Raw genomic sequence first — 12,579 nt, forward strand, 5'->3', positions numbered from 1 at the left:
GCAAGTTGACTCATTTTTTTTCTGAGCTGCTTACAGAAGGTGAGAAATTCTTCGCTTGTTTAGAACTGGGTAACTACGGAAATGTGGATTATGTACCTTGCTCGAAGGTGTACCTGCCAGGGCCATCCTGGAATTTGGACCCCTTCCCGTCTACAGGTCTATCTCCTTAATAACAGTGTTGCCTGCTGCCTTTGCTGCACTTTATCTTAGGCAGCAGAGACCCCCGACAGTCCTCGCACGTAACCCACGGCAACAACTTCCTCACTGACAGCCTAGAACGTGGCTTTTCACTCGAGAGCCAGATTAAACTTTCGCTCCGCGGAGAACAAAAAGCGGAGAAACTGCATTTATCCATAACAGTTGCTAATTATTCCTGCTCTAAATTTTCTGTAGTCTTTTTGAAGTCGTGTCCCATGGTGCTGGCGTGGCAGCAAGTGACTGGCGCCTGGCCTCCATGTGTAATTAGAGCAGAGGGGCCTTCCCCTCGTGGCCCACGTCCGCCGCTGGAGCCCGGCGAGTCTTTTCAGCCGGCTCCCCTGGACGTCGTTTACATCGAGAAAATCAATTAATTCTCTCAAAGGCTCAGTGAGGGGCTGCCCAGATTTGTTTTTCTTCTCAGTAGACCTCTCTCTCTCTCTCTCTCACACACACACACACACACACACACACACACACACACGCACACGCACACACGCACACGCACACAAAACCGTGAGCATGTGTAAGAGTGTGAGTGTCAATAATCGGCGGAAATCTGTCAAGGCCCAGCATGCTCCTTTGAGGCGTCCATAACCTGGAGCAGTGACTCCGCCCCCCCGACTCCCACCACGCTGGTTAGTGGGATGGTAACCTGTGAAGTTAAAAAATGCATCGCTTTGATCCATCTGCAGCACTGGCTTCCGCTGTGCCTTTCATCTGTGTCGTCGACTTGACCGGCCCTTCTACGAGGACAGTAAACACGGTGATTGGCGATGACTTGAGTGGACTCGGCTGCAGGGGTGGGGATGAGAGGCCTCTCCCCTCAGTACTGTTAGAACTTTAATTCTGGATTTTCGTGTATTTTACTTTACTTGCGGGCTTTTTATAAGATTTCAGAAATTTCAGAAATGCTGATGAATCCGTTCAGAGATATGATTTTATGAACATTTATATTCAGAGGTTGAGACGTAACATTGCGCCACTGCTCGGTGGGTAGAGCTGGTGCCTCAGAGCTCCAGCTCAGTCTTTGTGGCTTTTGCATATTCCCAACGTGTTTATGTGTGTTTCTTCTAGGTGCTCTGGTTTCCTCCCACAGTCCAAAGACTTGTGTTTCAAATAAACTGGTCACTGTAAGTTGCTCTTCGTGTGTGAATTTGCCAAGTTGCAACTGTTGAAAGGTGTGGATGAATACATAATTATAAGGAGTCCAATGTAGTATTTTGTAGGATGCCTTGAATAAAGATGTCAGCTAAACATAAGTTAATCATAAAATTAATAAAAATATGTTCATGGCCAATAATAAAAACACACCCATTTTCTGGTCAGGAAATTTTCTCACGATTCCTACTGAAATTATTTTAGTTACATTCAGCTCATTGACATGCAGAATCCAAAGAATCATGCCATTTTTAAAATGACAATTCATTTTAATATTCCTCTCACAGTATATTACAGACACATATTTTTGGTACTGACAAATCTGCGAAAAATAACGGTAAACAAAAAGCATATTTAAAGGGTATCATACAGAGTCATTTACAGAATTGTGCACCTCACTTCAGCAAGTCGTTTCATTTACACTACAAAGTACAGTACATACATACAATTTAAGGTCTCGTAATTTAAATATGTCTCAAAAATATTATTGCATTTTACTACCGTCCCCACACACGGGAATTGCCTAAAAAGCAGCATCTTACTCTGTTGTTCCGACTTGCTGACTGCTCAACACTGTTTTACATGAAAGACTGCATTTTGTACATACTGTCCAAAAAAATAATGAGTTTTAGCTGATTTAGCGTTGTCACACACAGGCAGTTAGACAACAATAAACGTCACGCACCACCGAATCCATCACCACCCATATTGTGGCTCTTAGACATTCCACTGTATAGTGTCCAGCGGCAGGTTGGAGTGTTGCTGAAATTAAAAGAACAGTTTGGAAATGCCGGTGGGACCGCTGAGGTCACTTTCTCCGACAGAAGTGCTGTGGATTTCTTACGTTTCATAACGAAATATGAAGCACAAGTCACCGTTTCTGCAGGATGTCAAAAAATTTCGAGGACTCAAAATCAAACCAAAACTTGCATCGTTAGCCATCGCTGCTGGTAGAGGAACAACTCGAAGATCACTTTATTCCCGACTGGATCGGTGCAGTTTTTATTGTTTCTGAAGATATGAACCGTAGAGCTACCCCACCTCCCCCCACCTGGAAACGAATTAAAAACACACAAGGACGCACAAACTTAGTAAAGGACTGGTAGGCTAAAGCTAATGTCTGAGCAGCGTTCCAGGGTTGCGGTGTGTTACAGTGCGAAGCAGGCCAAGCTGTCTTTCCTCCTGTCTTCCCTCCTTCCGCTGAGCTTCTAAGACAAAGTTAGGTAGGTAGGAGTATGGTAAGCGCTGCTGAATCACAGTCAATTCATAGTGACCGCTTGCACGGTTTTCATGGTAACGTAATACGGTAGGGGTTTCACGGTCGGTGGTTTATCTATCATTGCCTTCTTCCACAAACGTGGATTCTTCAACATCAAGCATGATTTTACGGTGATGCATGGCTGTGTTGCTTGTTCAAGCCCTACTGGTTCCACCTGGTCCAGGCAGCATGGAGAACAGTGTCCCCTCAGATTTAGAGTCACTCTGCGGTGAAGCCTCACCCGCCCACCATGTTTCAGGTGATGTGTGGAACTGTGTTCTCTCATATAGTTTGAGTTTTTCCTCTATGCTGTGGGGCCCGGGTGCGGTTGGAGGTTTTGCCCCGGAAAAAGGGGCTGGAGCAGGGGGTGCAGATGCAGCGCGGAAGCTGCTGCTGCAGCTAGGGGGGTGGGGCCAAGAAGAGCTGGGAGGAGTGGCCCATGTGGGATGGGGTGGAGGGTCACATGTGCTGGATGGAAGGCGGAGGCTGGGACCAGCTGCAACGGCGGTCCCGGCAACAGGGCTGGGAAGAGAGCCGGCCCGACCGCGGGAAGCGGGACGGCCGCGAGGCGGGGTTGGGCCAGCGGGTGGAGACCTGCGGGAGGATGTGGAGCCAGAGAGGAAGTGAAGGCCGCCAGGGTCCGGTGTGGTAGGAGCGCATGAGGGAGGGTGGGGATGGGGCTGGGTGGCGGCACAGGGGTAGGGTGGAAAGCAGGCGGCGGCCCTGGATCGGGAATCTCCCCCAGGGCTTCTGGGAGTGCCCTTGCCTGCTTCCTCAACAGCTGCTGCTGCTGCTGCTGCACGTGCTGCTGGGCCTGGAGTTGCAGCTGTCGGTACTTGTCAATCTCATCTGGCGAGAAGGTGATTGGCTGCTCTGACAGGGGCGGAGAGATACACTTCAGAGGCCTGCCAGGTTCGGGCAATGGCACGCAGCTCATGCTGGAGTTCGCCGCTGGCTCTGAAGATGCATGCCCTTGACAGCAGCTTGCATTGAGTCCTGGGGCTATGAGCTCCTTCTGGTGTGTTCGTGTTGGTGTGTTAGAGGAGACAGGACTCCTGGATAACAATTCCCGAGACAGCGCAACCTGGTTTCCCAACTGCCCCTCTGTCCGTGCGACTCCAGATTCTAGGTTGTGTTGTGAAGGATCTGTACAAATACTTGGGCCACTTGGAGCCAGGAGCTGGTTTTGGACTCTCGAAGCTGTCCCTGGGCTCTCTTTGCTCTCCGGTTGGCTCTGACTGACGGTACTCTTCGCCGTTGACACCGCTCCTCTCTTGGCTCTCCTTCTCACAGCTGGAAACTTTCCTATGAGCGGTAATGACAGAACACCATTTACCTTCTTCCTCACGCTGTTTTTGTCATTGGCAGGCTTGTCCACCGATTGGTTGGTGGCATTGACGTTTGGCGCAATGAGCTGGTCCTTTGTGATGACGCTCAGGGCGCTGGAATTGCCCCGAAGATCGTGTGGTATCTTGACATTTTGGAATAATGATAGTTTAGCAAAGCTCGGCTCGTCCCTGGTGACAGAGCTGGATTTGCCGTGGCTGGACTTCACATCCACATACGTCACCTGTGGGTCGTCAAAGCTGCGGGCTCTCTTACGGACGATGCGATGGAGATGTGGTTCAATTCGGTTATCCCTGCTGAGATCTGAGGTGCTGCCGCTGCTCCAGGAGCTTGGGCTCTGCCCGCCTCTGGTCCTCATCTTCCAATCCACCTTGCCGTTGTTGCAGACACTTTGTCCCAGATCAGTGTCCCAAGAACATCCTTCCCAGAGGAACCTCATTCTGTGACAGGCGTGGGTATCTGCGCTTCTCCTGCAGCCTCTGGCCAAATTGCTGCTGGTGTCACTGCCCGAACTGCCAGACCAAGTCCTGGCCATACCATTGTCCTCTCTCGAGTAGCTCCATCTCTTCGGTGATAGGTCGTGAGAAGACCTGGGTGGCGAGGAGTACTTTCCACTGAGATAAGGTGGCTCCTCACTGTCTGAGCTCAGGTCAGAGAGGAAACCTCCAGGCCTGTGCTTCTTGTTGACTCTGTTGCGGTGACTGGTGATGCGGTGACACTTGAAACGGCTGCTCTTCATGGAGAAGCGGACGGGACCGGGAAAAGGCCCACCTCCGAGACTCTGTTCCTCTGAGTTAACAGTTTGATGCTTTTTCTTTTTACTTGACGAGACAGAAAGCGAGCGTACGAGGCTTCTTAGACTCCGCTCTGCCGTATCGCTTTGGTCTGAAGTCTCTTCCTTAAAGGATCTTTGTCGCTTCCCGAGCCTGCTCCTCTTCGCTCTCTCGCATTTGTTTTGTGATGCTTCAGCTTGCGGGCCCTCGAACCTGGCGAGGCATTCCATTTGGGAATTTGCGTTTTGCATACAAGCGGCACCAACCCTGCCGACAGCATCGGATTTGAGACATTGGGTTTTGCGTGCTTTGTGATGTTTTGCTCTCTTTGGTTTGGAGACACCAGGCTTGTTTTCTGGGTGACTTTGAATGTGAAACGTCGCATTTTTGCCCTCCGCGTTGTCAGTGACCTCGTCCCCATTGCTGTGATCTGGCTCTGCTTCCCGTGTGCTTTCATTTCCGTTTGGTTTGCTTCTCGAGCGGTAGAAGGTGAAATAAAGAGGATTGCAGCTGTAGGACACATAGGGTTCGGATTTTGTGTAACACAATAACTCCTTTGGCCATTTCAGCATTGCTTCCCCATCTTTGCTGAGAACGTTCACAAACGAAACCTGGTTTTTATTCAGGTCGCCGTCTGCTACAATACGTCTCTGTCCAGGGGCACAGTCTTCCGTTACGTATTTACGAGAGTCGTTTACTTTTGTGTTCTCGCAGCTTCTAGCCATGGCAGCACTCCCTGGAGACCGGAGGGGCTCCTGAGCGACGATGGCTGCTCTTGGGTGTGGGACGGCCTCCACCTCAGCTGGTCCATCTGGCACACAAGTGCCTCTTGAAGAGTTGCGTTTGCTCCTATGGGAGCCCTTATATTCCACCTCTGAAATAGGTCTCTGGCCCAACTCTCTCAGCTGATAGACCATGTCGGGGCATTCCGGAGAGGCAGGTGAAGCAATCACAGGAGAGTCCTGCCTGTTAGCAGAGGTGATCCTCTTCCTATCATCATCAGCTCTGTGTGCGCCTTTGCCGGCACCATCTCCAGGGGATGGTGTTCGAAATGGGAAGGCCTCTGAGCTGCGTCTTCCCCTGAGCCTCTGGAATGCCCTCCGGTCACCGGAGGCCTCTTCAGCACCATCGCTGAACACAGACGCACAGGACTCCAGCTTCAGCTGGGCCTTCCTGGAGAAGCAGAAGGAGATACCCAGCCTCCGGCTGCTGTGGTCACGGCCCGTTGCTGACTGCTTCTTGCGACCATGCGGTGGCTCCCTGTGAAGTGGGAGTCCCAGGGGACATCGGGTTACTGCAGCAGAGGCTCCGCTGGGGACAGGACACAGGGGCCGGCTGCTGGACCTGCAGTCTCTCTCGGAGGGGATTCGCTGTGCGTACTGGTCTCTGGCCGTGACCGTCGTGGTTCTGAACTTTGGACCGCTTCCAGGGCCACTATGAAAACAGAACCGAAATAATAATGACAATTCACGGGCATAAGAGTTAAGAAAAACTGATGAGTGCACTTCACAGTGACGGAGTTAGAAATAACTTTATTCCCCTATTAAAACTACAATTAAACAGCATTCATTTATAACCCTGCAAGTTAGCCAGGAGGTGCTTAAACACGGAATTAGGAATTAAATTAGGGGCCGATGTTTAAATTGCATTTAAAGCTTTTAAAAGCTGTAAACAGCAGTTCCACTTAATTATGTATGGACTTTAAAAGCATAAACTCTAAAAAAGACAGTACATTTATGCCTAAGCAATCCCCGACACTAGTGTGGAATACCAATAAGGTAAAGTGTATGTGCTTTTTTAAATGCGCAAATGCAAATTTGAAACAACTCCATTAATCAAGCATAAGAAAAGCAGAAGCTTAATTCCTAAGGTCGAAAAAATATTGCATACGAGGAAAGTGATGAAAGGTGACATTATCATTGATTTATTGCAAAAAGGCATAATATCACACATTCTTAGCCAAGCTCAGCCAAGCAAAATGTAGGTGACAACTTGACAAGGTAATGCAGAGTGGAAAATAAGCAGAAAATATGACGCCGGTGGAGTGCTGTTTGTGCAATAGGTTAAAAGACACCGAGGGTGCAGCTCTGCCCCTCTAGGGGAGCCAGACCCTGAAACCACCCCCAAGGTGGGCAACGCTCACCAGTCAGAGCGCTGCCGTAGCTCTGCCAGTCGGTGCAGCCGCTTGAGAGCCCTCTCCTGTTTCCGCTCATCCTTCCAGGACTTGGAGGCCACATTGCGAGCAAACTCCCTCTGCTTGAGCTCCTTCAGCCTCTGCCACAGGGGAGAGAAGACAGAGGAGAACTCCAATGGAGCATTTCCTACACCTTGACCATTAAACACCTTTAACTACAAATCACTGTTCTTCTCTTTTCTTTAAACTCTTCATACACCAGCTCTCAGTGTCACGAGTGATTGAGGGTCCTGCTCTCTGGCGGGTCTGGGGTTCGAGTCCTGCTTCGGGTGCCTTGTGATGGACTGGCGTCCCGTCTTGGGTGTGTCCCCTTGTGCCCTGCGTTGCTGGGTTAGGCTCCGGCTCGCTGCGACCCCCCCCTCGGGACAAGTGGCTTCAGTCAGTGTGTGTCTGTGTGTGTGATTTACATTACATTTAGTTATTTATTTAGGGGGGTGCGGTGGCGCGGTGGCGTGGTGGGCTTGGCCGGGTTCTGCTCTCTGGTGGGTCTCGGGTTCGAATCCTGCTTGGGGTGCCTTGCGATGGACTGGTGTCCCGTCCTGGGTGTGTCCCCTCCCCCTCCAGCCTTGCGCCCTGTGCTGCTGGGTTGGGCTCTGGTTCTGGTTCGGGACAAGCGGTGTTGGAATCTGTGTGTGTGTGTGTGTGTGTGTGTTATTTATTTATCAGACGCTTTTCTCCAAAGCAATATACATTTCATAGAAATATAATGTGTTCATTACATTAGCAGAAAGAGAGACATGAACGCAGACGTGTGACTCTTAAGTGCAGTTAACTTAATATTAAAAATTATTGTTATTATAGCGGGGGTGCAGTGGCGCAGTGGGTTGGACCGCAGTCCTACTCTCCGGTGGGTCTGGGGTTCGAGTCCCGCTTGGGGTGCCTTGTGATGGACTGGCGTCCCGTCCTGGGTGTGTCCCCTCCCCCTCCAGCCTTACGCCCTGTGTTACCGGGTAGGCTCCGGTTCCCCGTGACCCCATATGGGACAAGCGGTTCTGAAAGTGTGTGTGTGTGTGTGTGTGTGTGTGTGTGTGTGTGTGTGTTATTATAGCTATATCAAAGACTGTTTAAAGATCATAGACAGCAAATAAACTGAGGAACATCTGTATCATTGAACTTTTATTCTAGCTTAGTAAAAAAACTGTGACTTTGGCATAATGAACAACATATGTTACAAACATACTTCCTGTACCAGTTGCGTTTATGAATTGAGGAGCCAGTGTACAAGAGAACTCTTAAATATTCTTATGAAATCTGGTTAACGCCGTCGGTTATTTCACAGGCAGCAACTGTGGCACAATAAGGGCAACGGTGATGTTGACGGAGCAGCCGTTTGACAAAGACTTCATGACAAGAAAATATTAAATGCAAGGAATACAGTCTGTCAGTCCTCATGGGCTCCGTTTAATCTGTGATGACACTTTACTTGTTTGCCTCTCATTCTTGACTGACAGTAGCTTTCACCCAGTGGAGTCGAAAAGCAAACATTTTTTTCTTATTATTTTCACATCCATCTTAAATATGCTAATTTTTGCCGTTCTTATTATAGTAAAAATCAGGATTAAACACAGATCTTTGCAAGAGCACGTGTACACAGGAAAGAGCTTCCAAACACTTAATTTTTCACGGCGCTATAATATATGCTCTAATACCCCCTTTTATTTAGTTCATGCCACGACTATAGTGCTTCAGGTTAATAACTCCTGCAAATATCAGCATGCTGTCTAAATGTATGAGAACATAGCTAGCTTGAAACTCAGTGAGATTTCCATCAAAACCTTCAAGCCACGAGAGCAGTTTTTTGGTAAAAGAATAACAAATCGGAGAGGAGAAAATAGGCACAGTGGGGAACTTATAGTTTCATTATCCAGAAGAAAGGTGTAACAGCAGCCGAACTGCACACCGTGGGCCACAATGCAGAGCTTTATGAAATGAAGAGGTAGTGACGTCGAGGTCCAGAACCAAGGTACGCCGTGGGACAGAGCACAAAATCATTTGAACTCAAGGGGATGTGGGGTGAAAACCCACAACTGGGAGCACAGCTGTGTGTGGGCCAGCACAGAGATCCATTGAAGCCCGAGAGCTGGTGAAGTCAAAAGCTGCGATTGGGAAAACAGCAGACCCTGGGCCAGGGCACAAAGCCACTGCAACCTGAGATGCAGTGAAGTCGAGACCCAGAATCGGGGGAACAGTACAGGAGACTATTATGTGCTTATCTCCCTCAAGCCCAGAGCAGTTGGTGATCATCACCAAGGTCTGGTAGTGGCAGTCAACAGTCGAGAGACTAAGAACCTCATCGCAACAAGAAAAGTCTGGCATTTAAGCTCATGGAAAGTGACTTCACCTACCTGGCCTTGGTGTAAACATCTAGCTGTAAGAATGAGCAAAGAGCACAACTGCAAAGTGTCATAAAAGTGTAAGGTGCTTTGGATAAAAGCGTCGGCTAAGCAACTACACGACAGCCTCACTAAAAGCCAGGGATGAATCACACGGCGATACCTGCGGGCTGCGTTCTCTTGCAGCTCCAGTCCTCGAGGTGTTTCGTATCGCTGCAAGAAGACGTCCCTTCTCCGACTTTCCTAAGATCTGAGGAGATCTATTTTGAAGCCACATGGAGTTATATATGGAGCCTTCTGCGCTCTGACATTACTCAGTGTTAAAAGCTGATGATTCATGACTTCCGACTACAGAACAAGGTAGTGTTGTATTTAGCCCGGGTGCAAAACGCAAGTTCCGTTCGCCGACAGAAGCACGTTCAGAGGTAAGGTCTGATGTCTAAAAATAAATCTGCGCACAAAGCCAGGCGGCTCGCGTTTCTGGAGAGCTCCTGTAGTGGCCAGAGCAGGAGGGATGCGGCTTAGTTTCGTATAAAAAGTCCCATCACACAGGTATCAGATGGCATTATGGCACCCAAAGAATCCCTGGTGGTTCTGCTGAAATCCCAGGGATGTGTCAAACATTAAAACCGAACAAGAAAGTACTAGTGCAAAATGTCATAAAGTACAAGCTGAGTTGATGAAAATCAAATTCATTCATTCGTTCATTCATTCATTCAGTCAGTCAGCTGCTCATACTCTGGGTTTTTGTCTTGAAATCCACGCCGTGTTTTGTGAGACCCCCCATGAAAAAGCCACTTTTTTCACTCTGTAGGAATCTTTGGTCCAGCGAACCGGAAGGCACTGGATGTATATTTAACTCCTGGCTGATGAGAATAATTACCTGTACTGAACAGCCTGCTGTGCTGCTGATGGATCCGATTGCCCAGATTAAATTGGAAAGTGCATCAGAACAACTAATAACGCCCACGTGTGAGTTCTCTGTGTGTGAAGTGCATGTTTGTGTAGTTCTCCAGCAGACTGCACTGTGTCAAATGCATCCCTTCAGCTGCGTCCTTTACACACTAGAGGCCGTGTAGAGTCATGAAGAAGAGTCTCTGTTCGTTTGCACAAGTGGTGTGTACGTCATGGCTGATAACCAACAGGGTGTAGGGTACGATAGGAGGGGCGTATACAGCACCCAATGGAAGCATCCTGAATTGCTGAATTCCCACTGGCTGCTGTGTATTTATTCGTGTATCCAAAGTGAATTTTAATGTCAGTTTTGTATTCTAAGCCACTTACAATGGTTTACCCATCATAGAGATGGGCAATTTTTACTGTAATTTAAGGTATATTTAATCAATTTAGGTTAAGTACCTTGGTCAGTGGTGCCAGGGTTTCAACCCAGGTCCTTCAATCACAGCTCAGCATCTGTAACCATTATACCATTTCTTCACTATGTTTTTCGAAACGTAGTCCCGGTTCCGCAAATGCACCTTCAGCCTCGATCGTGCGCATCAGCCCCCGGGGATTCCGGGAAAGTCGAAGTCCTACTCCGATGCATTCCCCGCAAAGCCAGCTGCTTCTTCTCCGCCCCACGGGAGAGCACGACAAACCAGGGCCGTGTTCCCCTACGGCAGGTTGTGGCGTGCTATCGCCTGACTGACAGGGATACATTTTTTAATTTCGTAGCAGATTTCGCCCATCGCTTGAAGCAGCGTCAGCCGGAGAGCCGACGGCACCCACGAGCAATCCAGACGGATGGGTAATTACTGGCTGCGCAAATGGAAACGGCACTTGTCTCGGTGTGTCCGCCTAACGAGAGGAACAGCGGCCCTCCTTTTGTACTTGACCTAAAAAAAAAATTAAAAAACGCTTTCATGTGAACGCAATAACAACACGGCGGAGCGGCGGCTCGCAATCCATCCCTTTGCTTTTTTCACAGCTAATTTGCTGTCTGGCACCTCGAGTGAAACCATTTTCACATGCTCTTTTATGGTTGGAGCTCCGTTTAAGCTTGACAAGTTCAGCTTCATTTCCATTCCCGGTTGCGTTGCGGTGAAAGGCACAATTACATAAATTTGGCCAATGCGTTTTGGAGAATTCTCGGGGCGCGCTCTCATGTCTGATGGGGTCTGAGGCCTGGCGATGCAACGTGCCATAACACGGCCAGCAAACCATGACCTCATCTCTTTGAGCCAAGATGAGCAGATTTTCCACTCTAAATTACTTTGCAAACATAACCGCCTCATAAAAATTATTTAAAGAGACTTAATTTTTCTCATATTTTTCCATATTAGCAGAAAGAAAACTGAAAACATCTGTCTCGTACTGCACAGTGACAAAATAATTCTGATTTATGATCATTTACAATGTTTTTGGAGTAACCTAGTCAAAGCCCAGGCCTAAATTCGATGCTGTGCCAGGACTTGAAACAAGCAGTTCATGCTTGAAAATCTATGAAAGCTTCTGAATAAAAGAAGTTCTGTAGGGAAGAAAGGTTAAAATCCGTCCATGGTGATCTGAAGGACTGATAATGGATCATAGGAAGCGTTTAGTTGCAGTCATTGCAGCTAAAGGTGACACAACTGGTGATGGGTAACTTTGTTCATCAAAGAAGTAAAATAAATTTAAAAAAACATCATCTTTGCTCAGGGGGTGCAGTGGCGTAGCGGGCTTGGCAGCATCTTGGTCTCCGGTAGGTCTGGGGTTCGTGTGCTGCTTGGGGTGCCTTGTGATGGAGTGGCGTCCCGTCATGGGTGTGTCCCCTCCCCTCCAGCCCTGTGTCCTGTGTTACTAGGTTAGGCTCCGGCTTGTCGCGACCTCGCTTGGGATAAGCGGCTTCAGACAGCGCGTGCGATAATTACTCACTCAGGTGACCTTTATCTAATGTTACATTTTTATTGCAGACCTGAAAGATTCAGTGTCAAAATATGTAATGATAGAGGAAATCAGGAAGGGGGGTGGGGGGGGGGGCAAATACTTTTTCCACAGCACTATGCCTTTAGAAGAAGCTGGAGAAACAGAGCTGTCGCGACACCCGTATAACACGTAACTTTAAAAAAGAAATCGTTTGCAACGGCATTAAAAACCTTTCACCGGCGATAATTATAAACAAAGTCAATTAGTCCAAATATCTTCCATTATTTGCCATCATGTCACGCCTGATGTGGAAAACTCTCAGAGCTGCCTCGATCACCCAGTGGAAACAGACGCTGTAATTCCATTTATTAACGTGCTTAAATTAACTCGTGTACTTTCTATTATTCCCCATCATCTCGCACGTCTATCTCTCAATCCATCAAGTCTAATTTGTCATAGCGCATTTTTAATGGT

General features: G+C 48.3%; 1 protein-coding gene across 1 annotated transcript in view; it reads right to left on the reverse strand.

The window, feature by feature from the left end:
• Positions 1-2,110: 2,110 nt before the first annotated feature.
• The window catches only part of znf804b (zinc finger protein 804B), a 117,895-nt gene continuing 107,426 nt past the window's right edge, over positions 2,111-12,579 (reverse strand). Inside the window, exons 3-4 of the mRNA XM_018762807.2 lie at positions 6,878-7,008; positions 2,111-6,168 (exon numbers count right to left, since the gene is read on the reverse strand). Of these exons, the coding sequence (XP_018618323.2) occupies positions 2,919-6,168; positions 6,878-7,008 (3,381 nt within the window). The 3' untranslated portion in view covers positions 2,111-2,918. The remainder of the gene's footprint in view (positions 6,169-6,877; positions 7,009-12,579) is intronic.

This window comes from Scleropages formosus, chromosome 18 (assembly GCF_900964775.1).
Source record: "Scleropages formosus chromosome 18, fSclFor1.1, whole genome shotgun sequence".
Lineage (NCBI taxonomy): Eukaryota > Metazoa > Chordata > Actinopteri > Osteoglossiformes > Osteoglossidae > Scleropages > Scleropages formosus.